The sequence below is a fragment of the Choloepus didactylus genome, chromosome 6 (genome assembly GCF_015220235.1).
Source record: "Choloepus didactylus isolate mChoDid1 chromosome 6, mChoDid1.pri, whole genome shotgun sequence".
Classification (NCBI taxonomy): domain Eukaryota; kingdom Metazoa; phylum Chordata; class Mammalia; order Pilosa; family Megalonychidae; genus Choloepus; species Choloepus didactylus.
In genome coordinates this window covers 90680263-90707937 of record NC_051312.1, presented here as the reverse complement: position 1 = coordinate 90707937, position 27675 = coordinate 90680263, and the positions used below count along the sequence as shown (strand labels likewise).

Below are 27675 nucleotides of genomic sequence, written 5' to 3'. Positions count from 1 at the left end.
AAATTTATAGTACCCTCCCCCTCCTATCTTACGTTATTTTACTATTTTTAATGATTTTTTGCATTTGAAACTTAATTCCCCTTTCCTTGGGCTTCCTCTGTTTTCACGTTTAAAATATATGTTACTATGGAAATGTTATGGCATAGCATAGTACAATTTACAAGTGAAGTATAAAAAATTCACAAAACATCTAGAAACACAAGACTAAGGCTTAGGAATATAAGTCCTTACTATGTGATAGTGTTCATGATTTCAGACACTGTGTCATAAATATAAATATACCTGGAAATCTGAGACAGCATAGAGGAGATAGTTGACAGGTTTATTAGGATTTATGTGCCCAGATTGTAAAAAATGTATCTGAGAAATATTAAAAACACAAAATGTAAAACGTAACGTAGGAAGAGCATATGGAAAAAACAAGTGACAGAATACCAATATTTACTTATTAACACATACCTTCTGGAAGAACCAGGTGACCTGGACACCCTAGGAAAATCTGGACTTGTGCCCTACCTTCAATATCATAAAATATGTTCCTTAAAAATTGCATGTGCATCAACTGTTGGTAATCATATTTGTTAAATGCATCAAGTGTGATCAGTATTTTAAAGACAGCTTAGGTTTGTACATTTTAGTAAAGCAAATTGTTACCAATGGAGTAATGGAAAAAACTCAGTAGACTGAGTGAGATTCAAGGTCTTTCATTACTATCCTGACTCTGTCACCAACTAGATGTGTGATTCAAGGAAAGTTACCCAACCTCCTTGGGCCAATTCCCTCATCTAATCTGGGTTGTAATTTTGAATTTTCTCTTAATAGGTCCTTTTATATTAAAAAAAAATACAAATTTTTATTTTGAAGTAACTTCAAACTTACAGGACAGTTGCAAAAGTAATACAAACCCCATAGGGAAAACTTCCCAACCCCCACCCGAGATTCCCAATCCACCAGTTTTAACATTTTGCCACCTTTGCCATATCATTCTATCTACCTATCATCTCTCTTATGTCTATCTACCTAACTACCTACCTATCTACCTATTTTATAAACATTTAAGAGCAGGTTCACACATCATACTCCTTGAACACATAATACTTTCATGTATATTTCCTAGAAACAATGATATTCACTTACGTAATCACCTTAGGTGCAGGTATCAAATTCAAGAAATTTAATGTTGATATAAAGCTTACATTCTATATTCAAATGTTTTATGTCCCAATAATGTCCTTTTTAGCCTTTTCTCCTTCATTGTTAGATACTACCCAGTATCATGTATTGCATTTGTCATTATCTCTTTAGTTTCTCTTCCTTTTTTTTTTTTAATTGTGGAAACATATATACAACATACATCTTCCCATCCCGATCCCTCCCAAGCATACCATTCAGTGGGTATGTTACAGTACTCTCACAACTCTCATTTCTGGCCCTTCACCCCAAACAGAAACCCTACACTCATTTTGCATTAACTGTCCATTGTCCCTGCCCACCACCCCTGGTAATCTGCACTCCACTTCTGTCTCCATGAGTTTGTGTAGCCTCTGATATTTTCTCTGTGGTTAGCATGAGGCTTAAATTTAACATCCTAAATCTATAACACTCTTGTTTGCTTTGATATCCAACTTAACAGCTTCAATAGCATACATAAATTATGTTCCTACACCCTCATTCCCCCCACCTTTATGTAGTTCCTGTCACAAATTACATATTTGTATATTGAGTCCAAAACCATTGATTTATCATTACATTTTATGCATTTGCCTTTTATTTCCTGTAGGAAGTAAAATGTGGAGTTACAAATCAGAAGTACAACAGCACTAGTATTTATGTTTACCCATGCTATTATCTTCACCAGAGATCTTTATTTCATGTGGCTTCAGTCAATTGTTTAGTGTCCTTTCCTTTCAACCTGCAAAACTACCCTTAGCGATTCTTGTAGGGCTGGTCTAGTGGTAATGAAGTTGCTCACCTTTTGTTTATCTAGGAATATCTTCATTCCTCCCTCATTTTTGAAAGATAAGTTTTGCCAGATACAGAATCTTGGATGGCAATTTTTTGCTTTCAGTATTTTAAATATGTCTTTTCACTGCCTTCTTGCCTCCATGCTTCCCAATGAGAAACTGGCCCTTAATCTTATTAAGGCTCCCTTGTTTGTGACCTGTTGCTTCTTTCTTGTGGCTTTCAGAATTTTCTCTTTGGCAGAGAATTTTGACAGTTTGATTATAACACAACATGGTGTGGGTCTATTTGGGTTTATCGTGTATGGAGATCATTGGGCACCCTGGATGTGTATATTCATGTCTTTTGTTAAATTTGGGAAGTTTTCAGCCATTATTTCTTGGAATATTGTCTCTGCTGCTTTCTCTCTTTCTTCTTCTGGGACTCTCATGTTGAGTATATTGGTACACTTGATGGCATCCCACAGGTTCCTCAGGCTCTGTTCACTTTTCTTCATTCTATCCTTTTTCTGCTTCTCCGATTGGATGATACCAATTGTCTTATATTCAAGCTCACTAATTCTTTCTTCTGTCAGTTCCAATCTGCTCTTGAACTTCTCAAAGGAATTTTAAATTTTTGTTCCTGGGGTCGTCAGCAATGTTTGTCTCCTTTCCAAAATTTCTAGACTCTCATTTTTCTGATTTCCTTTAGTTCTTTGTCTATGTTTTCCTTTAGCTCCTTCAGTAACTTAGGACCTATTTTTTTTAAAGGTTTGTTTGGAATGTCCTAGGTCTGATCCTCCTCATTGATAGTTTCTAATCTTCTCCTATACCTGGGCCATTACTTCCTGTTTCTTTGTGTTTTGTAATCTTTTGTTGGAACCTAGGCATTTTGATATTTTAATGTTTTATCATTAGAATCCAGCTAGTGTAATGACAGAGCTTTTCTCGGATGCCAGAAGCTGGCCAAAAAAAAAAAAAGAAGGATAAAGAAAACACACTTCCTAGTCCTTGTAGCTTAACCTGTGAGTGTTCTTCTTTGGGGCTTTTCCACACAACGGATTTGGAGAATAGCTCCAGGCCAAAACACTGGGCCTCCCTGATTCTTTCTGAATATGCCTCTTGTCTTGGGCATGTGCGTGTGGCCCTAGGAATTTCCCCATTTACATGGATGTGAATGTCTCCTCTTCCCTAGGAAACTGTTTCCTCATGGTCCCAGGCACTGCACAGTATGTCCTACAGCCAGCTATTCCATGCTCCAGGCAGCAAGATTTGACCGGTCTCCCACTGCATTCTGTAGGAGAGCTCAGTGAGCCATCTTTTACACCAGGGCAAATTCTGGGACAGCAAATCCCTCAGGCCACCACCAGACAAATGGAGCCAAATATACATGCTCTATTATATGCACAAGGGTTACTCTGCTCCCTCCTGAACTGGGACCAAGGATCTGCAGTGGGCGTACAAGAAGGCTCGATTCCCAGCTGGTGAGGGGGTGGAAGGGACCAGCCAGGGAATCATAAGATCCTACTGGTTTTTTTAAGTAGCCTTTTCTTGATTCAGCACTCACTCTGTTACTGCAATGTTTTAAACATTTTCTGGAGCTTTTAGAAGATGTTTCTGTCAGTTCTTGCTGATTGTTCAAAGCTTCTGTTGGGGGACAGAGCCCTGAAGTGTCTTACTCTGCCATCTTGATTGGGGCATGCCTCATTTAATAGGTTTTTTTTTTTTAATGAATTTTTTCATTGTGAACTTTAACATATATACATAACAGTGATAACTCTCAAAGTACAATTTAACAAGTAGTTAAAGAACAAATTTCAAAGAATGTCATGGGTCAAAATTCCATAACTTCAGCTATTTCCGTTATTGTAAAATATAACATACATACAGAAAGGTGTTAACTTTTGATGTACAGAGCAACTGGTTCGTAAAGCAAGGTACATGGGTCTTGGCCTACAGCCTAATACGTCATTTCTTTTGAGAGGTAACATCGTGCAGAAAATCCTGGTAGACAGAGCTCAGGGCCCTTTTACATTAAGAGGAGGTAGGGATGGTGTGTGCAGCAGCCTGCATGTCACCACTGTCCCTGTCCTTTTGCTACTTCATATGCCACACTCCCATTACCCCAATCACCCTTAGTGTAGTGATTCTAACTTTTTGCCCCAAATTCTTTACAAAAGCTTGTTCCTTAGAGCTGTCCTGTGGGAAAGATTGAGTCTCAGACAGGAGTCCATTCTTGGTACATCTTTCCACTGCTGGCCCTTTCCCTAACCCACAAGGCTGAGCGCTGCCTAAAGCCAAGGGCTGTACCCCTTTGACTAGTGTAGGTCCAAGGGCCAAAGAAGGAATTCAGTAAAAACTGCTGACTGGATTGTTTGAAGGAGAAAGAGATGGGTCTGGTGAAAAAGACCTGAACCTGAGGGGTGAACTTTAGGCTGCTTCATTAAACATCTTGGAACTTTCCAAAATTTATACAATGGACAAAAATATAAATAAACCGTAAGATTTAAACCTTCCTTTTCCTGCCTTTTTGTTAGTACCCTGGTCTCCCATAAATAATGCAGTAGCCAGTTCCCTTCTAATACTACAAACATTCCCCAGTTCTCCAATGCTTGGCACAGGACATAGAGCACACATCTTTTCTTTAAAAGAAACAGCCATTACAGTTTCCTAGACTGTTCCACTTAAACAGCAATAATATCATGCATTTATCTTTGGGGAACCTAACACTGGCCATCTAGTCTCAGGCAAGGACCCCTGCCAATTGGTTTTAGAAAAGGCTATTCATCAATGATGTTTAGGCACCACCTAATCTGTCACAAAGGAAGTACAAAACACAACTGTGAGAATTATGTTGTCGTCTTAAACAAAAACATGTTTAGGCGACATTAACAGACAAGAGATAGAAGGCAATGGGTCAGGCTTTGCAGATTACTACCATTTTGTAGTCATTCAGGAGCTGTTAGGAAGACTAAAGAAGCAAAAAATTACTATCAATTGAGCACTTACTATACACCAGACACGCTTACTACATTTTTTTTTTTTTTTTTTTTTTTTTTTTTTTTTTTTTTTTTTTTTTTAATCATCATTTTATTGAGATATATTCACATACCACGCAGTCATACAAAACAAATTGTACTTTCGATTGTTTACAGTACCATTACATAGTTGTACATTCATCACCTAAATCAATCCCTGACACCTTCATTAGCACACACACAAAAATAACAAGAATAATAATTAGAGTGAAAAAGAGCAATTGAAGTAAAAAAGAACACTGGGTACCTTTGTCTGTTTGTTTCCTTCCCCTACTTTTCTACACATCCATCCATAAACTAGACAAAGTGGTGTTTGGTCCTTATGGCTTTCCCAATCCCATTGTCACCCCTCATAAGCTACATTTTTATACAACTGTCTTCGAGATTCATGGGTTCTGGGTTGTAGTTTGATAGTTTCAGGTATCCACCACCAGCTACCCCAATTCTTTAGAACCTAAAAAGGGTTGTCTAAAGTGTGCATAAGAGTGCCCACCAGAGTGACCTCTCGGCTCCTTTTGGAATCTCTCTGCCACTGAAGCTTATTTCATTTCCTTTCACATCCCCCTTTTGGTCAAGAAGATGTTCTCCGTCCCACGGTGCCAGGTCTACATTCCTCCCTGGGAGTCATATTCCACGTTGCCAGGGAGATTCACTTCCCTGGGTGTCTGATCCCACGTAGGGGGGAGGGCAGTGATTTCACCTTTCAAGTTGGCTTAGCCAGAGAGAGAGGGCCACATCTGAGCAACAAAGAGGCATTCAGGAGGAGACTCTTAGGCACAAATACAGGGAGGCCTAGCCTCTCCTTTGCAGCAAACCGTCTTCCCAAGGGTAAAACTTATGGTAGAGGGCTCAACCCATCAAACCACCAGTCCCCTATGTCTGTGGTCATGTTAGCAACCATGGAGGTGGGGTAGGCGAATACCCCTGCATTCTCCACAGGCTCCTCAAGGGGGCACTACATCTTTTTTTTTTTTTTTCCCTTGTTTGTCTTTTTTCTTTTTTTTTTTTTTTTTTTTTTTTTTTTAACTTTCCCTTCTTTTTTCAAATCACCTGTATGAAAAAAAAAGTTAAAAAGAAAACAAACATACAATAAAAGAGCATTTCAAAGAGACCATAGCAAGGGAGTAAGAAAAAGACAACTAACCTAAGATAACTGCTTAACTTCCAACATGTTCCTACTTTACCCCAAGAAAGTTACATAATATAGCAACATTTCAGTGAACTTGTTCCTACTACAACCATCAGAAATTAACAGACCATAGTCATTTCTGGGCATCCCCAGAACGTTAAATAGCTTATCTGTTCTTCCTGGATTATTGTTCCCCCTTCCTTAATTGCTCTCTACTGTTAGTTCCCCTACATTCTACATTATAAACCATTTGTTTTACATTTTTCAAAGTTCACATTAATGGTAGCATATAATATTTCTCTTTTTGTGCCTGGCTTATTTCGCTCAGCATTATGTCTTCAAGGTTCATCCATGTTGTCATATGTTTCACCAGATCGTTCCTTCTTACTGCCGCGTAGTATTCCATCGTGTGTATATACCACATTTTATTTATCCACTCATCTGTTGAAGGACATTTGGGTTGTTTCCATCTCTTGGCAATTGTGAATAATGCTGCTATGAACATTGGCGTGCAGATATCTGTTCGTGTCACTGCTTTCCGATCTTCCGGGTATATACCGAGGAGTGCAATCGCTGGATCGAATGGTAGCTCTATATCTAGTTTTCTAAGGAACTGCCAGACTGACTTCCAGAGTGGCTGAACCATTATACAGTCCCACCAACAATGAATAAGAGTTCCAATTTCTCCACATCCCCTCCAGCATTTGTAGTTTCCTGTTTGTTTAATGGCAGCCATTCTAACCGGTGTTAGATGGTATCTCATTGTGGTCTTAATTTGCATCTCTCTAATAGCTAGTGAAGCTGAACATTTTTTCATGTGTTTCTTGGTCATTTGTATTTCCTCTTCAGAGAACTGTCTTTTCATATCTTTTGCCCATTTTATAATTGGGCTGTCTGTACTATTGTCATTGAGTTGTAGGATTTCTTTGTATATGCAAGATATCAGTCTTTTGTCAGATAAATGGTTTCCAAAAATTTTTTCCCATTGAGTTGGCTGCCTCTTTACCTTTTTGAGAAATTCCTTTGAGGTGCAGAAACTTCTAAGCTTGAGGAGTTCCCATTTATCTATTTTCTCTTTTGTTGCTTGTGCTTTGGGTGTAAAGTCTAGGAAGTGGCCTCCTAATACAAGGTCTTGAAGATGTTTTCCTACATTATCTTCTAGGAGTTTTATGGTACTTTCTTTTATATTGAGATCTTTGGTCCATTTTGAGTTAATTTTTGTGTAGGGGGTGAGGTAGGGGTCCTCTTTCATTCTTTTGGATATGGATATCCAACTCTCCCAGCCCCATTTGTTGAAAAGACCATTATGGCTCAGTTCGGTGACTTTGGGGGCCTTATCAAAGATCAGTCGGCCATAGATCTGAGGGTCTATCTCTGAATTCTCAATTCGATTCCATTGATCTATATGTCTATCTTTGTGCCAGTACCATGCTGTCTTGGCAACTGTGGCTTTATAATAAGCTTCAAAGTCAGGGAGTGTAAGTCCTCCCACTTCGTTTTTCTTTTTTAGAGTGTCTTTAGCAATTCGAGGCATCTTCCCTTTCCAAATAAATTTGATAACTAGCTTTTCCAAGTCTGCAAAGTAGGTTGTTGGAATTTTGATTGGGATTGCATTGAATCTGTAGATGAGTTTGGGTAGAATTGACATCTTAATGACATTTAGCCTTCCTATCCATGAACATGGAATATTTTTCCATCTTTTAAGGTCCCCTTCTATTTCTTTTAGTAGAGTTATGTAGTTTTCTTTGTATAGGTCTTTTACATCTTTGGTTAAGTTGATTCCTAGGTACTTGATTTTTTTAGTTGCTATTGAAAATGGTATCTTTTTCTTGAGTGTCTCTTCAGTTTGTTCATTTCTAGCATATAGAAACATTACTGACTTATGTGCATTAATCTTGTATCCCGCTACTTTGCTAAATTTGTTTATTAGCTCTAGTAGGTGTATCGTTGATTTCTCAGGGTTTTCTAGATATAAGATCATATCATCTGCAAACAATGACAGTTTTACTTCTTCTTTTCCAATTTGGATGCCTTTTATTTCTTTGTCTTGCCGGATTGCCCTGGCTAGCACTTCCAGCACAATGTTGAATAACAGTGGTGACAGCGGGCATCCTTGTCTTGTTCCTGATCTTAGAGGGAAGGCTTTCAGTCTCTCACCATTGAGTACTATGCTGGCTGTGGGTTTTTCATATATGCTCTTTATCATGTTGAGGAAGTTTCCTTCAATTCCTACCTTTTGAAGTGTTTTTATCAAAAACGGATGTTGGATTTTGTCAAATGCTTTTTCAGCATCTATTGAGATGATCAATTGATTTTTCCCTTCCGAGTTTTTAATGTGTTGTAATACATTGATTGTTTTTCTGATGTTGAACCATCCTTGCATGCCTGGAATGAACCCCACTTGGTCATGGTGTATGATTTTTTTAATGTGTCTTTGGATTCGATTTGCAAGTATTTTGTTGAGGATTTTTGCATCTATATTCATTAGGGAGATTGGCCGGTAGTTTTCCTTTTTTGTAGCATCTTTGCCTGGTTTTGGTATTAGATTGATGTTAGCTTCATAAAATGAGTTAGGTAGTGTTCCATTTTTTTCAATGTTTTGAAAGAGTTTGAGTAAGATTGGTGTCAGTTCTTTCTGGAAAGTTTGGTAGAATTCCCCTGTGAAGCCATCTGGCCCTGGGCATTTATTTGTGGGAAGATTTTTGATGACTGATTGGATCTCTTTGCTTGTGATGGGTTGGTTGAGGTCTTCTATTTCTTCTCTGGTCAGTCTAGGTTGTTCATATGTTTCCAGGAAATTGTCCATTTCCTCTGCATTATCCAGTTTGTTGCCATACAGTTGTTCATAATATCCTCTTATAATTTTTTTAATTTCTTCAGGATCTGCAGTTATGTCACCTTTTTCATTCATTATTTTGTTTATATGGGTCTTCTCTCTTTTTGATTTTGTCAGTCTAGCTAGGGGCTTGTCAATCTTGTTGATCTTCTCAAAGAACCAACTTTTGGTGATATTTATCCTTTCTATTGTTTTTTTGTTCTCTATGTCATTTATTTCTGCTTTAATCCTTGTTATTTCTTTTCTTCTACTTGGTTTAGGATTGGTTTGCTGTTCATTTTCTAGCTTCTTCAGTTGATCCATTAGTTCTTTGATTTTGGCTCTTTCTTCCTTTTAATATATGCGTTTAGTGCTATAAATTTCCCCCTTAGCACTGCTTTTGCTGCATCCCATAGGTTTTGGTATGTTGTGTTCTCATTTTCATTCGTCTCTATATATTTAGCAATTTCTCTTGCTATTTCTTCTTTAACCCACTGATTGTTTAGGAGTGTGTTGTTTAACCTCCAGGTATTTGTGAATTTTCTAAGTCTCTGATGGTTATTGACTTCTAATTGTATTCCATTGTGGTCAGAGAATGTGCTTTGAATAATTTCAATCTTTTTAAATTTATTGAGGCTTGTTTTATGTCCCAGCATATGATCTATTCTGGAGAAAGTTCCATGAGCACTAGAAAAGTATGTGTATCCTGGTGATTTGGGATGTAATGTCCTGTAGATGTCTGTTAAATCTAATTCATTTATCAGATTGTTTAGGTTTTCAATTTCCTTATTGGTCTTCTGTCTGGTTGATCTATCTATAGGAGAGAGTGATGTGTTGAAGTCTCCCACAATTATTGTGGAAACATCAATTGCTTCCTTTAGTTTTGCCAATGTTTCTCTCATGTATTTTGTGGCACCTTGATTGGGTGCATAGACATTTACGATTGTTATTTCTTCTTGCTGAATTGCCCCTTTTATTAGTATGTAGTGGCCTTCTTTGTCTCTCAAAACATCCCCGCATTTGAAGTCTATTTTATCTGAGATTAATATTGCTACACCTGCTTTCTTTTGGCTGTAGCTTGCATGAAATATTTTTTTCCATCCTTTCACTTTCAATTTCTTTGTGTCCCTGTGTCTAAGATGAGTCTCTTGTATGCAACATATTGATGGTTCATGCTTACTACATTTTAAATAAATTATCTTAGTTCTTGTCTGTCTCCCACACTTAAATGTAAGTTCATGAGGAGGAAGATGTCTTGTTCAGTGCTATATCCTTAGCCCCAGTGTCAGAAACATAATGAGCACTCAAATATGTATTGAATGAACCAAATGAACAACTCCATAGGTGTTGGATTCTCCTTTATAGATGAGTAAACTGAGGTGTTCAGAGAGGGCAAATGAACTTCCCAAAGTCATCCTGCCAGTTAAAGAGCCAGAACTAAATCCCAACTCTTTTTTTTTTCTTCCTCTTTCTTTGGAGCCAGGGGCTTAGACTTAGATCTTGAAGAAAACTCCAGCTTGACAGATCTATTCTATTTGCCTATAAAACATGTATTTACCTTGTGTACTCATTTGAATGTTTGAAATTTCACTGAGGAGACATATTTGGCATTTTAATGATAAACATGTTGCTAAAGTAAAAAGTAAACAGTTCCACATATAGCAACATGAAGGCAATTTCATTTATGGCTAGGCATTATTTACATCATTTCTCACTTAAAAGCCCCACAACATGATTACTCTTAAGGCAGAAATTAAAAGCACGTAATTCTGGACTCCAACAAAATAACATTCACAAACCTTAGGGTCTTTGTGAGTTACATATTTATGTGTGTGGTATTCTCAATGTAAAGTGTACATCTGTTTTGCTTGAGTCTCCTAGTATGGGAGGAGAGAGGTTTGGTGCATTGAAAGACATTTCTATACTAAATAAATTATATGGAAGGCAATATAGAATCAGCAATAATAAAATACATATTGGGAATTCATTTCATATGAGAGAAAGTGAAGGTAAAGTCTAAAGGGGATTTATTTTACTGGGGGAGTATTTCATATCTTTTTCCATTTTTCAGATAGTACTTGATTCATAATTGTTTTTTTATCTGCCTAGGACTATATGACAGAAGTGTGCGACTCATGGTGTCTTCTTACACTACTTTGGTTTTTCATAGGGATTCTGTTCACATCTCCTTCTCGTCTATGGCAGGCCCTTTCCCTTCTGTCCCACTCATGCTACCAACACAATACCATATAGCCTCCACGCCGAAACAGCCAGTTGATTGTTCATGGACCAAATTAGCAGGGTTGGCCTCACTCTCTACACTGCCAACTTTTGATGTTATAGTTTCATTTTGATAACAAAAGCAATATTACTTTGGAGAAATATTTTTTAAAAGTGGAAAGACAGGAAAAATTTTAAAACATCCACAATCCAACCATCCAGAATTAGCATATCCTTTTTAGTCATGTAAAAACATGTTTGAATATATATACAATTTTGTATATCACTCTTTTCACTTAATATTATAAGCATTTTGCCATGCCATTAAATGTTCTTCATAAACATTATAATGACTGCATAATAGTCTATTGTATAGTTGCACTAATTTATTTAACCATTTTTCTACTATTGGACTTCTGGATTAAGCACGAATCCTGCCCACATTTTAGATTATTTCTTTAGGACAGATTCCCAGAAATGGAATCAGAGGATCAGAGGATATAAACACTTTTAAAGCTCCTGATAGATATTGCCAAGTAGCTTTACAGAAAGCTGTTGCCAATTTATACTTACAACATTGCCCATGTGTTTTTCTACTAACATAGATCTGTCTAAAGGATAATAAAAAAGTAAGTGGAACATAGAGTCTTCAAATTATTAACGCAGTTAGAGACACATCATGGCCATAGAACAAAGACATACAACAAAGTTCATTCCTATTTTGAGGTATGCAGTTAACAATGAGTGTGAGCACTTGGAAAATAAGTCTTGCAAGAGTAAAGGGTAGTATAATTAGATTTCAGACCTTCAAATCCAAGGCCTGTGCCTGTTTTGTCCACTGCTGTCTCCCAGCACACAGGACAGAGTCTGGCACCTACAGCCCCTCAATAAAAATTTGTTGAATGAATTAACACAGAATCTTCTTTCAGATGCAGTCTTTGAGCAGCTGTTGGTTTAGTCACTCCTGGACTCAAGGAAAACATGAGTGGCTGGATTAGAGCCCTTGTAAAGATCTGTCCAATCCTGAGATTCGATTTCAATTTTGGAAAATCAGTTTAAATGAACATGACACTAAAAAGCTCTCTTTAGGGGAAAAAATAAACACACCCAAAAGGCCATGCCTCGGCACCAGCTACAAGGTGTGAATATGTACATGTATCTTTTTTTTTATTAGCATGCCAAAAAAAAAATACTTCAGTGAGTTTTGTCACCTCAAGTAGTCACTTTAATAGGTGATAACAAACTTATTCAAATGCTACCCTTAGTCAAACCATTTTTGGAACTGCCTTCAGTTCACTCCATTGCTGGTTGCAACTTGGCACAATTTTTAGTATTGCTAAAATTGTTTTTAAGATATTACAAGGGAATAATATGTGTGGTAGTTTGTGCAATATCATTTTTAGTCAAATTGAGGACAAATGTCATTTTGTGTGGCAGAATATGGTCAAAGTAAAATAGCCGATCATTATCCTCTGGTATAAAGATTCCCTCCAAGATTCCATAATTTCTATATATTAAGTTGTTACACTACAGATCAATTTGGCATTAACAATGTTATTGATGGAAAAGGATCAACCACCTGTCATTTTATATACACACTTTATAAACACTAGACTAGGGGTTGGCTTATGGTGCATTTCTAGGCCACCACCTGTTTTTCTATGGCCTAGAAGCCAAGGAGGGTTTTACATTTGTAAATGGTTGAAAAAAATCCCAATAATATTTCATGATGTGAAAGTTAAATGAAATTCAAATGTCAGTATTCATAAAGTTTTGCTGAACGATCAAGCTCATTTTTCTGTATTATCTGTATCTGCTTTCACACTAAAGTGGCAGAGTTGAGTAGCTGCAAAAAAGACCATATGGTCTAAAGTCTAAAATATTTACTTTACAGAAAAAGTTCACTGACCTCTGCACCCAACTCAAGTGGATCCTTGGAGGTACTGAAGTTTCCCACCATAGATTTTTTTTTTTTTTTTGCTTCTGGAATTAATACCAGGAGAGGGGTGATGCAACTTCTGTTATTTGGAAGGATCTGGCTAGTCAGAGACTAGAGAACAGAAATACATGAGGGTTGCCTTGTGCAATATCGTTTTTAGTCAAATTGAGTAGGATAGAAAGGCCTGGAAAATCTGAGATGTCTGATCAAACTGAAGAACCAGTTGGTGAACACAAGGTAACATAAACAGTTCCAGCAGCAAAGGAAGGCCATTACTAATTGAGCCACATGGGACTCTGGTGAAAACCAATCCCATGGGAGCCTAGTGAGAAAACTTGTTGGTGGCGATGTATGAAAATAGCAGGCTGGCCGAGCAGTGTCTGTAACAGTAGAGCAGTGACAGACATTTCTCTAGTAGTACCCAACTCCTTTACTCCATGTCCTCAAGTCATTTAGCACTCTGATTTATCTGGGCATATCCAGTGGAAAATCTGGACTTGGGATCTAATAGGATGGCTATGGAGAGCAGGCATCAAGTACGCATTCTTTTCAAATGATAACATCTCAAAGAGGACTCAAATTCAGAAGATTGCAGAACCATCCACATGTTTTTCAAAGTCAAAGATCTGGTGAACTTTTCATCCTTTCTGGTTTTATCATTGCAAGCGGGGCAGGTAGAGCAAGGTGGAGTGGGGTGATGGGTAGTGAGAGAATTAGATAAATCACTGATGCAGTGCCTGCTCTGGAAGGTCTGTTCCTCCTGAACATTCAGCTGTGGCATATAACATTCCATGTGGATTGTGAAGAAGAATGAGGCCAGGGGCAGGCATCAGGCTGAAGGCCAAAGAGATTCACTGACTGAGCTTGAGAAATATGGTCTGAGTTTGCAGATGGCCAGCTCTTCTGACACTTCACAGAGAGCCAGGCTTGATTTCCTATGGTTAGGTGGAGCTTCTTTGGCCAAAAAAGATATGGTTGCTGGAAGCATGAGATTTTGACGCTGTATCTGAGAAAGTTTCATGTTTCTTGAATATCAGAGGTAACCAAATTGTTTCCTGAAGAAAGTGGTAACACTGGTTGCCTCTGGGGAAAGGAATGGATGAATGGCTAAAGGCCAGGGATGGAAGGGGGATCCCCGTACTCCCCTCCCTCGTATCCCCCAAATAAAAAACAAACAAACAGCAAGAACACAAAAATGAGAATACATCCCCCCATGCTGCCCCACCCACCTTTCTGAGGAGAGGAAGGCAACTTGGGGCCAGGGTTAAAGCAGACAATTTCCTTACATAAGACTATATAGGGTTCAAGTCAGAAGCTGGAAGAGGAAATCCAAAAATCAGGGAAGGATAGAGAGTTGAGTGGAAAACCACAACAAAAAGGGCAATTCAAGAATCAGCAAAGGGGTCAAAAACAGCTCTTGGAGATGTGGCCCAGAACCAGAAGCACCAGGGAAAGGAGCAAGAGGAAACTGGTGGGGACTAAGTTGGCAGGCGTCCTTGAAAAGCCAAGGGCAAGAGGCTGCGGCATGATGCATGGGTGGAACCAGGAGACCATAGGACCTGGAGCTCAAAGGACTGTGCAGCCAGGCGCAGGCCAGGGCAAAATTCACATCAGCAATAAAATGGATTTGGTGGGTGAGCACCTAAGGGGTACTATTATAGAAAAACTCTCCTGTTTGGGGCTCCTCCTAGAGCATCCTCTAGGTTTAGTGATCTGAGCAGTCATGTATGAATGGTTTGCTCAGATGAGTTTTAGGGCAGCAACTTTACTTCCCCAAAATCTAAGGCATCCTGGGATTCTTTATCATCTCATTGTATATTTTCAGGGAAGCCTTGAAAATGAGCAGTGGCTTCAGGCAGTAGTTCAACCTAACTACTACTCAAGGCATGATCTAAGGTAATAAATCAAGTCCTTTTCATTATAACCACACAGGACAATTAGAATTCACACCCCTGATTACCTGTTTCTGGTTGTTCTATATCCAAACGCTGTCTGGGCCAACATGTTACCCTACACGCCAGCATGAGTATTGATTCAGCATCTTTGGTAGGGTCACACCAGCACTGTTCACAGGATTGCAATATGTTCTCTCAGGACCCCTGTGTTATAATAGGTTGGAGAGATCATGCCTCCAGGTCCTGTTGTGGGATACTGGTTTGAGCCCAGGAGCATACAATTGGGTAACTATTACCTCTAGGTCTGAGTGAGAAACAAGGTTGCAACAGCTAGCTATTTTGTTACTGAAATGCTCTGTCTGTGGTGGCAAGTGATTGTGGGGAACCCAGGGTCTCACCAAAGGTAGGAAGACTTGGTAATCCTGAAATAGAATGGCTAGAAATTGCTAAGTAGGTTGAAGTCTGTGAACTGTTGCTTGGTTTAAGTGTTTTCTTGCAACAGTATCTTTTATTTGTGGGAGAAGATCTGGCTTTTGGGTTGCCTGCAAACTGAAGGGTGGTAGTTGGGAACTGAAAATTTTTAAGAGAGTAGAGACAATGAAAGAATAGAACTAAAAGTAACTGTGTTGAGTAAGTAAATGTTGAGCCTCTTCTATCAAGCAATGGGTGAAACAGATAGAAAGTGGCCAATTTTGTGAAATACTGTTACCATACCCTACTCCTTGCCAGATATTCTTAGACATTTCCAACCTATGTGGTATTACCTGGACCCCACTTGGGAAAAATTCTATCCCATAAATCCCGGCTGAGAGGCAGGAAGAGGAGAGACAAAGCAGAGTCTGAGCTTGTAGAGATTGCTTTTTTGGATTCAGTGGGAAAATTAGATGTCAAGTAAATGGGTTATTATAAATCTATCCACGGTCTCAGGGGAAGCAATTCATAAATTACTAGTACACAGTTGGGGGCAAGGAGAGGAAGCAAATTATCACAAGTTATCTTTTGCAACCTAACTATTTCCCCTTTAGACTTTGTTATTTCAGCCAATAGTGCCATCAATTTTCTACTAATACAGGTTTGAAGCCTCATGCTATTCCACCCATCTGGAAAGCCTTTCCTACTTTCTCAGCCCTTTATCTAAGTCTTAGTCTCTTTGTTATGAATCTAGTTCAAGAATGACCTCATCCATGAAGACCACCCAGCCCTTAGTGATCTTGTTTTATAACTTCATATCAACAATGCCCAGCAGTATCCTAAAAATAGCAGGCACTAAAACAAATGAAAAACAAACAAACAAACAAAAAAAGAAACCCATACAAAAACACCTGACAATATCAGCATTAGTCACTAAATATAGACTGCTTTGTGGGAATCAGTAGGTAGACAGCAGACTGTCGTAATTCAGGATCTAGTGCAGATATCCTCCCTACATATCACAGTCTGGGCATGGGTCCTTTGGTTTATATTTTCTAGGACCAGCTCCTCCTCTTCTGGCAGAGGGGGCACCCAAATGAGTGGGGGTCCAAAACAAATAAATGTAACAAACTCACCTCTTCTGGGAGGTGTAGGTCTGTGAGTATATCAGTATTGAGGGCCAATACTTCAGTTCTGAGGGACTCCCACTGAGTCATTTGGGCCAGATTGGCCCTTAAGCCCACCATAGCTGGATATGTCAGCATGCTACTGCCTTCTGTACCATACCTCAAGACCTGACTGAAGCTGGTGGAACTGTAAGCCTTCTTTTGGGGTCCTCCCAGAGGAGCTTGCCTCCCTGGGCACAGACATACAGACTCCAAAAGGCTCTGTTCCCACCTTTCACTGGCATGATCACCTGAGGCAGAATATTGGGAAAAAAGGAACAAGATAGCCACGGCAAGCTAAAGTCTGGGCAGTGAAGAAATCCAAACTTATTAAACAAATCAAGAACATGTAAGTACCAGAAGTCAATAGCCAAGAGTTCCTCAGAGTTTGAGAACAGCAAGGAAGACGGTCCAATAGTCCAGCAAACAGTAAGTAGGAGGGTCATGACACATAGAGGGGTATGGTAGAGAAGACTGAAAATAGATGAGCAGCAAATGAAGATGCTTAATAGTGAGGCAGCTTTCTAGCTTAGGTTCAGCTACTTGGCATTCCTTTCACCATGGTGTGAACCAGTCCTGAGTTACTCTGGCAGGAAGACTTGCTGAAGATGAAGCCTGCAGAAGGTGGCTGGCATGGTAGTGGGTTCTGGGATGGGATACTGGCAGAAGCATTTCCTCACCAGCTTTGCTCTGGAGATGACTCCATGTTTGCAAACTTAACTTTTTCCTCACACACGGGCTATTTTTCCTAGTTTCCCTTGAAAGGTCAGAGCGAAAGTTAAGTTTTCGAGCTTTAGGCTCATCCTCCAAAATGCCAGATATAACTGTTGCAGAAACTTTCCTCATGTTCAAATTTTCTTTCAGAATGAGTCTAACAGTTTCTTTATCTAAATTTAACTCTTCGGCCATCATCCTCACAGTTAACCGCCTGTTTGAACAAACCAAGTCCTTGACCTTCTGTATATTTTCATCTGTCCGATGGGTGACTGGACGACCACTTCGGGCATCATCTCGAACATCTTCCCTTCCTTGTTTAAACCTCTTGTGCCAGTCAAAAACTCTGGCCCTTGACATGACTTCATCCCCATAAGCTTCTTTTAAAAGATGGTGGGTCTCACTTGCAGACTTGTTCAATTTCACACAAAATTTGATACTAATCCTTTGTTCTAAATAGCGGTCACTCATTTTGGTACTTAGGAATGGTAACAGGCCACCTTTGTGAAGGGCCCACAATAGAGGGGCTAATCTCTATTGGGCCATAGGTGAAATCATGTCGCTATTTTTCCTCCTCTGGAAGCCACTAGGAAATTCACTCTAATCACTTTACGATGACACAGTAATTGCTCTTTTGAGTTTTTGGCCCTCAGCTTCCACTCGAGACCGGGGACGCCAGTTTTGAGAAGCTAATGAGGCCAAACAATAGCTGCAAAGCTGGAGAAAATTAAATCCACAACCAACGTCTGCGTCCAACCCGTGCAAGGCAGCCCTGCCAGGAGTTTGCAAGCCAGTCACCAAGGTCGTTACGTTTTCGCGGCCCTTTCGAGTCTAGAATGATTTCTGCAATAGAAGCCTAAGTGGTGGCAACTTAAGCAAGCAAGGAGACAAGCACCGGTGACGTAACTAACGTGCAAGCTCACCCCAGAACTGCAGAAACCCGCGCACGCTAAACCTACCGGAGCAGCTACAAGATCACCCGCCCTAGAGTCCGGGGAGACACACCCACATGCGCAATTCTCTCTCGGCGCGGGTTAGACCGTGCGCAGGCGCACTGCACCAGCCCCACGCCTAGGCCCCGCCTCCGCCTCGCCACACCCCAGCTAGGCGCGCTTCTTTGCGCGTGCCCGTCTGCGGAGAAGTAGGCGGAGAGGAGAGGGCGGGGGAGGAAGGCTAAGGGAAGAGAGGGCACCCCCGGGCGCCAGGGTGCATTGTGGGAAGGAGGCGGCAGCGTCCCGGGCGGGCGGGAGGTGCACCAGCGGCGGCGGCGGCGGTAAATCCTCCAGGCCGCTCACAGCACTGTGGAGCCGAGTCCCCAGCCCGGCCTCGGACCGCGGCGCCCCTCCTGCCCCTCGCGGCTTCTCGCCCGCCCGCCCCTCCCCTCGGCGCGTCGGCCTTGCCGAGCCGGCCGGCCGGCCTGGCTCCCCTCCCCGGCCCCGACGGGCTGGCGGGCTGCCCTGAGGAGGCGGGGAGGGGAGGACTGGGCCGGCCGGCGGGTGGGCGACGATGCCGAACTTCTGCGCTGCCCCCAACTGCACGCGGAAGAGCACGCAGTCCGACCTGGCCTTCTTCAGGTTTCCGCGGGACCCGGCCAGGTAAACGGCGGGCGTGGAGCTGGCAGTCGGGGCCCACTTCCCGAGTGCGCGCTGCCAACTGCCGGCTCGGAGCGGGCTGCCGGGCGGAGGGGCTCGGGGGCGCAGCGCGCAGGCAGCCACCCAGGCGTGGACTGAGGTGCAGAACGCGCCGCGAGCAATCGGCTGCTGGGCGCCCCGGGGCCTCGGAGCACGTGCGCCGGCGGGGCCTCGGAGCTGAGGGATCACCCAAACTAAGAGGCAACTGGGGCGGCTCGCAAAAGAGAAACAAAGTGTTCTCGCCCTGGGTAACTTGCTGTGTGACTTCGGGCAAGTCTCTTTTCTCTCTGAGCTTAGTTGACTTAGCTGTCAAAAGAGGAGCTTGGTCTCTGTGATTGTGGTCACCGGGGCCTTTCCCTCATCTTACCTCCACTCTCCGGACAGAGTTTCTGTTTGGAGTCCTGTCACCTACATTGAGCTCAAATCAAGTTAGAATTACTCCTGCCTCCGGACTTGTTATAGAACGGCTCAAAATTTGGCTCTGACCGTTATTCATTATCTCACAAGGTTATTGTGGGGATTAGAGGGGACTCGCTTGCGGACGTGGGAATTGGTATTGAAATCTTCCATGAGGTAACCCACACGTCCTAACATATTTAGGGAGCGGTAGTGTAGGGACTGTATTTGAAGGGCTGAGGTTGTTTCATAGGCCTCTGTTGGTGATTAATTCATTTAAACTATGTGCCGAACACTAATGTTAAAGTGCTGGGAATTTTGAGTTGAATGAGACAATCCCACATCCTGCAGGAGGCTCACAGTCCATTATCCGGGACAGATGTATAAATGGAATTGTAATATAGCATGCTATTTATTTATTAGTTCAACAAATATTTCTTGAAGGTCTGTACTAGCAATATTCACAATACTGTGTGCTGAGCATTGAGTACTGGAGAGGTACAGATGAACAAATCAGACAAAGTACCTGCCCTCATGGAGACTGCAGTCTGATGGGGGTGGGTAGACAAGTAAAATCTATAGTGTGTCAGTTGTGATAAATACCATGGAGAAAAATAAAGCAAAGGGGTGGGTGTGTGGGAGAATAAAGAGCAGACGAGGGACAGTTGCTGTTTTAAATAATGTGATTACAGAAGGTGTCACTAAGAAGGTGAGGGGGCAGCCATGGCGATATCTGGAAGAGAGATTCCAAACTTGGGAAACAGCAAATGCAAAAATCCCAAGGCAGGACATACTTGGAGGTACAGTCAGCATTACCTACTGCTAGAGCTGGTTTAGGGAGGGAGAAAGGGAGTGGGAAAAGATGAAGCCAGAAAGTTGTGTGTGTATGTTGTGTGAGTGCATTGTAGGCTTTGGAAAGTGCTATAGCCTTTATTCTCAGTGAGATGGGAAGTCATCAAAGGGTTTTGAGCAGAGAGGCTTAACACTTCACACAATCACTGGCTGCTTGTAGATTGTAGGAAAGCAAAAGTGGAAGCAGGAAGACCAGTTAAATGGCTATTGCACCCCCTTCCCCCCCATGTGGGATCTGACTCTCAGGGATGTAAATCTCTCTAGCAACATGGAATATGACTCCTGGGGATGAATCTGGACCCGACATCATGGGATTGAGAACATCTTGACCAAAAAGAGGATGTGAAATGAAACAAAATTAAGTTTCAGTGGCTGAGAGATTCCAAACGGAGTTAAGAGGCTGTGGGCATTCTGATGCATTTTAAACCCTTTTTCGGTTTTAATGCATTGGAATAGCTAGAAGTAAATACCTGAAACTACCAAACTGCAGCCTCGTAGCCCTGACTCTTGAAGACGATTGTATAGCACTGTAGCTTACAAGGGGTGACAGTGTGATTGTGAAAGCCTTGTGGATCACACTCCCTTTATCCAGTGTATGGATGGATATGCAGAAAAATGGGGACAAAAAACTAAATGAAAAATGGGGAGGGGGGTATGGTTTGGGTGTTCTTTTTTACTTTTATTTTTTATTCTTATTTTTACTTTTTCTGGTATAAGGAAAATGTTCAAAAAACAGATTGGGGTGATGAGTGCTCAACTATATGATGGTACTGTGAACAATTGATTGTACACTTTTGATGATTGTATGGCATGTGGATATATGTCAAATTGAATTTAGAAAAAAAAAAGGCTATTGCAATAATCCAAGTTAGTACAGGAGGAGATGGTAAATTGTTGCATTTGCGATATGTTTTTGAAGTGAGGTCACCAGGATTTGCTAATGTTTTGGCTGTAGGTCGTGAAAGAGAGTCAAGGATGATTTCCCCAGATTTTTAACCTGAGCCTTTACTGAGGTAAGGAATACTGAGAGGAGCAGGTTTGATGGAGGAATATTAAAAGTTTCTTTGGGGACACATTGAGTTTGAGAGGCCTAATAGATATTCAAGAATAAATGTCTTAAGTAGACAGTATGATATACAAGTCTGGAATTCAGAGTCTTCCAGACTGGAGATTGTAATATGGGTGGTATTAGTTTATAAGAAGGTATTTAAAGTCATGGTACTGGGTAAAGTTACTCAAGGAGAGAGCAAAGAGAAGCAGAGAGGAGATTTGAGGATTGAGCCCAGGGACATTTCTAGTGTTTAAAGGTCAGGACTTGAGGAGGAGCTAGCTAAGGAGAGGGAGAAGTATCTACTGGGTTCTCTGGGAGCAGAGAGGAGGACCATCTTAATCCTTACGTCATTAAACATTTTCCTTTTCCCCAGATCTTAGCCAAAGGGCATCATTGAGAGTATATTTTATTTGTATAATAAGAGGGCACCACCAGTCAGTTCTAGACCATAGGTCATTTGTGTCCATATGTGGAAAATCTCTTTTTGCTACGTTCCTTAGGAGAGTATGGCCTCTAGGGGATATTTTGGGTCATTCTCACCTTTGAGAATCTGATGTATGATAATTGTGTAGACACAATTTTTTATTCCATTATCAAGGCATTCATAGATCCTTTAGGGGCCCTGTACATTCCTGACAGATGGGCATCTGCCTGTATTAAAACACCTCCCATAATCATTCACTGCTTTGTTTGTAAGGGGACGTTTGAGGATTCTGGACAGCTTAAACTGTTGGTTCTTCCTTGAATTGAGTGGCAATCTTCTTTCCTGTAATTTTTGCTTTGGAGGTCCTAGTTTTGTCCCTAGGGCCACACTGAGCAAGTTTTTGCTCTTTTTCATGCTTAAAGCCCTTTGAATATTTCTGGACTAAATTATGAATTTTTCTTAACTCTTGATCCAAACCAAATTTCTCTGAAGTTCTACTGTTTCTGAACAGTTTTCTTTTCACTGTGCCTAGAGTTAATTATAACAAGTAGTTTCCAGAGGTGTTTGTTGAATTAATAACAGTATTTTTAGGGTCATTATTATTATTACTTGGGTTTTTTTTTTTTCCTTTAAATGGTTTGTAGGGAAGGTTTATTATGAAAGATGACATTACCAGCCTACCCTTTCTTCAAAAGTTAACTAACATTGTTAACTAACAAGAATTATTATATTTAATGCTATTAAATAGTGTAGTTCCCATTCATCATATTTATAAATTCCACAGACACTTTTAAAAACATAGGTATTTAGAAATACTTAAGAATTCAACGATGTGATTTAGTAAGGGGCACAACGTTAAATTTATATACCATAACACTATTGGTTTAGAAAAGTGGCATCAATGTGCTTTTTCTTTCGTTCTTTTTTTTTTTTTTTAAGTAAAATAATATGATCAACTCAGCTTAGGGCAGTGGGCAGAGAGGTCATAGATTAGGTGAAATTAAAAACGAAGAAACAAACAAAAATCTAAATCTTGATTGCTCGAGGCTTGGCAGGAATGGGGCAGCTCCCAATGGCTACTATACCAACATTCCCAAGCTTGGTGAAGGTTCAAGTGGAGCTGATGATGATGAATTGTTCTTATTACAGTGGATTGGGTGACTGAATCCTTCTTCCTCCTTCTCAGGCAACCTGTACCAACCAGCCCATGAGGAGGTGAAGTATTCAAAGATTCTTTTAGCAGTTTAATTGAATTTAATTGAGAGTTGATATACTTTACCTTGTAAGTTGTAAAACAGTGGTAGTTTTCCTGGGACTTAAGAGGGTTCCCAGGACCCTTTCAGGGAGTCCACAAAGCCAGAACTATTTTCATAATAACACTAAGACTGTTACTTTTTTCATTCTCATTCTGTCAGAGAGGTACAATGGAATTTTTCAGGGACTGCATAATATATGATGTTAGCTTGTGTATTGTATTTCCTAGAATTTTCTAAGTATGGTTATTCAGATCTGGATGTTTGGTAGACATTTTCTTGAAAATGAATGAAGTAAGCATGAAACTTCAAGGAAAATAACTGACATTTGAGCATGTAAGTGAAAATTACAGAATTTTGGAAAATTTATATGCACCACCATGAGCTTGACAGCTTTCTAATACTTACAAACTTTTCCATTGAGATCAGAGGTGATATTGGTGAATGTGTTTTTTTTTTTTAATGTATATATTGTATAATGAAATATGTCAGCATTTGGAAGGTCTGTAATAACTCAGTGAACCAATATTTAACAAATGACCAATACATGATTTTATGAAGATAGGTGTGTATAAAAGATCTATTCAAAGTACAAGGTAGTCCAATGGATTTTAGCCCAACAGTATGAAAAAGCTTATTGATCTGGTTTCAGATTCCATATTTCAACTGATCTTTAAGAACCCACCACTTGTAGAGTTTGGGTGTAGTATCAAAGAAGAACACCCACAATTATGTGGAAAAGGAAGGAATATTTTAATAGCCTTTCAACTGCTTATCACTGTGAAGGTAGCTTTTCTTCATATACCTCAATAAAATAACATGTGGCTTCAGATTAAATGCAGAGGCGGATGTTGTTAAGCGAGATATTAAAGAGACTTGCAAAAATGGAAAAGTGTCATTCTTCTTACTAAATGTTTTTTGTTTTGGAAAATAGTTATTTTTCATTATTATATTATTTATTTTAATGTAATAGGGTTGTTACTTTTAATGAATTAATATTTTTTGAAAATTCAAGAGTGTAAAGGGGTCTTGTGACTATAAAGTTTGAGAGTCACTGCTATAAAATATGATTATCATATTTTCATATCATCTCATTTTAATCCTCCAAACAATGCTGTGAGTTGTTATAATAATAATAATATTTATACAGCATCTACTATATGCCAGGCACTAGGTATTTTATTTCTATTACTTCATTGAACTCTCACAATAAATTTTTAGGTAGTTCTTGCTTTGTAGATGACCCAAGCAAGCACAGAGAGGTCCAGGGTCCCACAGGAGTATCAAAAACCCCAAGAGTAGGATATAATATGTCATATTACCCAAACTTATTTGAGCCTTTTTATTTCAGTGAAACAATTCCTTTACTGGTGTTCCTAAGAATACATTTTTGGAAATGCTGCAGTAGTAGGAGGCCATTGAAGAAAAATGAAAAAGGAGTGGTCACTGAATGGTTGAATAGACTTGAAAGGGTGATTAAGATGAGGTGGGAAAAGCAACCATTGGATTTGGTAGGAAGGAATTCATTAGTAATCTTTTAGAGCAGTTTCAGTGGAGAATTTTGTGGAGCAGAAGCCTTGTAATTGATTAAGGAAAGAATGTGAGGCCAATCGTATAGGTACCCTCTGACTAGCACAGTTAGTGCTAGCACATTTAGGGGAAATTTTGTATCAGGGAGGGAACTTTTTACCAGCCAAGTTTCCAGATTACAGCCAAAGACCAACTTTGTAAGAAGGACTTTATAAGGATAGCAGTCTCAGGACTGCTATGTTAACTGTTTTGTGCATAATCACCATGGATGAGTTTTGCCCTTTCTTAACCTTGATATCAAAGGAATCACAAGCATGTACCTCTCGCTTCCTTTATGATTGTGAAACCATAGGTAGTTCATTCATTCCCATTGCCAAATAGTATTCCACTGAATGATTTATCCTTTTACTGTTGATGGGCAAAGTTGTTTCACCTTCTCACCTACCCCTGGTATTGCCCCCTTTACATTGGAGTAATTCTTGTGGGTATGTACTAATATCTTACGGTTTTAGTTAATATTTTCCTGATGACTAATGAAATAGTTCAATATCATTAATCATCTTTTTTGGGTAACTTTTCATGTAAAGTGCCTATCAAGTCACTTGCCCATTTTTATATTGGGTTGTCTGATTTATTGTAGGAGTCTTTTATAGGTATCTTACACATCAGTACATTGTTGGATATGTGTATTGCAAATAACTTTTTCCATTTTGTGGGTTGCCATTTCACTCTCTTAAATGGCATCTTTTTTCTTTTTTTAATGACATCTTTTTTTTTTTTTTTTTTTTTAATCATCATTTTATTGAGATATATTCACATACCACGCAGTCATACAAAACAAATTGTACTTTCGATTGTTTACAGTACCATTACATAGTTGTACATTCATCACCTAAATCAATCCCTGACACCTTCATTAGCACACACACAAAAATAACAAGAATAATAATTAGAGTGAAAAAGAGCAATTGAAGTAAAAAAGAACACTGGGTACCTTTGTCTGTTTGTTTCCTTCCCCTACTTTTCTACACATCCATCCATAAACTAGACAAAGTGGAGTGTGGTCCTTATGGCTTTCCCAATCCCATTGAATGACATCTTTTAATGAAGAAAAGTTAACTTTAAAGTAGTCTACTTGATTCATCTTTTCCTCTGGAATTTGTGCTTTCTGCTGCCCTCTTCAAGAAATCTTTTGTCTAGTCCAAGGTTGTGAAGATGGTCTACCTGTATTATCTTTTAGAAGCTTTTTTGTTTTACCTTTTGTGTTTAGAGCTACAATTCACTTGGAGTTTATTTTTGTGTATGGTGTGATGGTAAGGGTAAAGATTCATTTTTTTTATATGTATCCAGCTGACCCACAACTATTTATTGAAAAAAAAATCCATCTTATCTTCACTGTTGTTATTCAACACTGCTTTTTCCATAGTTCCTATTTTGTTCCATTGGTCTATCCTTCTGCCAACACCACATTATCTAGTGATGTAATTCTTCAACTTTTTTCCCCCCAAAATTGGCTTGGCTATTCTTCTCCTTCAAATTTCCGTATAAAAAGTTTTAGAATCATCTTGCCATCTCCCACCCCTCACGCTCTGCACACACATGACATAGACACACACATGCAAGAATTTGTTGGGATTGTGATTGTATTGAATCAGTAAATCAATTTGGGGAGAATTGATGTATTTAGAATTCAGTGTCTTGATCGTGAGCTTGTATATTTCCCCATTTGTTTGTCTCCTTTTTTATTTTTTAAATAGAGGCCATGCACGCTTTTCACCAGATTTATTCCTAGGTATTTCATAATGGAAAACAAAGGTATAGTTTAAGAATTGGAGTCTCTGCCTACTTTCTTCTTGGTTGTTTGAATCTGAGTTGTTTACTGGTATCAGAAAGCTGTTGTAGCTTAGTTCAGAGATAATATAGATAGTAAGGGTCTGTGTGGAAGATCTCTATAGAGATTTAAGAATCTCTATGGAGATTTAAGAATTAAACTAGAATTAGGAATTAAAGCAGAGTCTCACTGTTAGGAACTAATTATAATATGTAAACTCATAGACATGAAATATAAGGTACCAGGATATAGGACGAGGCTGAAGAATGGGGAGTGGTTGCTTAGTATGAGCAGAATGTTCAACTAGGATCAACTTAAATGTTTGGAAATGAACAGAGGTGTTGGTAGCAAGACGTGAGAATAACTAACAGTGCCAAATGGTGCGTGAATGAGGTGGAAAGGGGAAGCTCAGAGTCATATATGTCACCAGAAGGGAAGTTGGAGGTCGAAAGATGGGAATGTATAAAACTGAATCCTTTGGTGGGCAGTGTCCATGATTAACTGTACAAATATTAGAAATCTCTTCCATGAACCAGAACAAATGTATGACAATACAATTAGAAGTTAATAATAGAGGGGCATATAGGGAAAAAATATATACCTATTGCAAACTATATACTACAGTTATTAGTATTTCAATGTTCTTTTATAAACAGTAACAAATGTACTATACCAGTACTACGAGTCAACAATTGAGGGGGGTTGGGAGGATTCGAGTCTCCTTTTCTTTTTTTTAATCGTCTTTCGCTTTATCTCTTGTCTGGAGTAATGAAAAGATTCTAAAAACTGAACAAAAATTAAGTGTGATGGATGCACAGCTGTATGAGGATACCAGGGGCAACTGAATGTACACTTTGAATCTTTGGATAATTGTATGGTATGTGAACAATCTCAATTAAAAAAAAAAAAAAAAAAGCAACTGCCACAGTATAGCAAGTTATTTTATAGTGAGGCAGTTTTTTAAAAAATACAGTTTTATTGAGATAATTTCACATACCCTACAATCATCCACAGTGTGCAATCAGTTATTCACAGTACCATTATGTAGTTGTGCATTCACCAGCAGAATCAACTTTTGAACATTTACCTTACTAAAAAAAAAAAAAAGTAAAAAAGAACACCTAAAACATTCCATCCCCCCATCCCAACCTATTTTTCATTTAATTTTTGTCACCATTTTTGTACTCATCTGTCCATACAGTGGATAAATGGAGTGTGAGACACAAGGTTTTCACAATCACACAGTCACACTATGTGTAAGCAACATAGTTAAACAATCGTCTTCAAGAATCAAGGCCACTGGGTTGCAGTTCGACAGCTTCAGGTATTTCCGTCTAAGCCATTCCAGCACACTAAAAACTGAAAGTGGATATCTATATAGCACATAAGAATACCCTCCAGAGTGACCTCTCAACTCCATTTGAAATCTCTCAGTCACTG

General features: G+C 39.5%; 2 protein-coding genes across 3 annotated transcripts in view; one reads left to right on the top strand and one right to left on the bottom strand.

The window, feature by feature from the left end:
* The window catches only part of GVQW3 (GVQW motif containing 3), a 51773-nt gene extending 33524 nt beyond the window's left edge, over positions 1-18249 (bottom strand). The window contains exons 1-2 of one of the 2 annotated variants that reach the window (XM_037840738.1): positions 16524-18249; positions 13106-14164 (exon numbers count right to left, since the gene is read on the bottom strand). In XM_037840738.1, the coding sequence (XP_037696666.1) occupies positions 17109-17738 (630 nt within the window). In that variant the 5' untranslated portion in view covers positions 17739-18249 and the 3' untranslated portion in view covers positions 13106-14164; positions 16524-17108. Of the gene's footprint in view, positions 1-13105; positions 14165-16523 lie in introns of those variants that run through there. The other variant, XM_037840739.1, reaches the window with a different exon arrangement.
* A 382-nt stretch (positions 18250-18631) lies between these two features.
* THAP12 (THAP domain containing 12) overlaps positions 18632-27675 on the top strand; it is a 32331-nt gene continuing 23287 nt past the window's right edge. Inside the window, exon 1 of the mRNA XM_037840737.1 lies at positions 18632-18862. Within this exon, the coding sequence (XP_037696665.1) occupies positions 18774-18862 (89 nt within the window). The 5' untranslated portion in view covers positions 18632-18773. The remainder of the gene's footprint in view (positions 18863-27675) is intronic.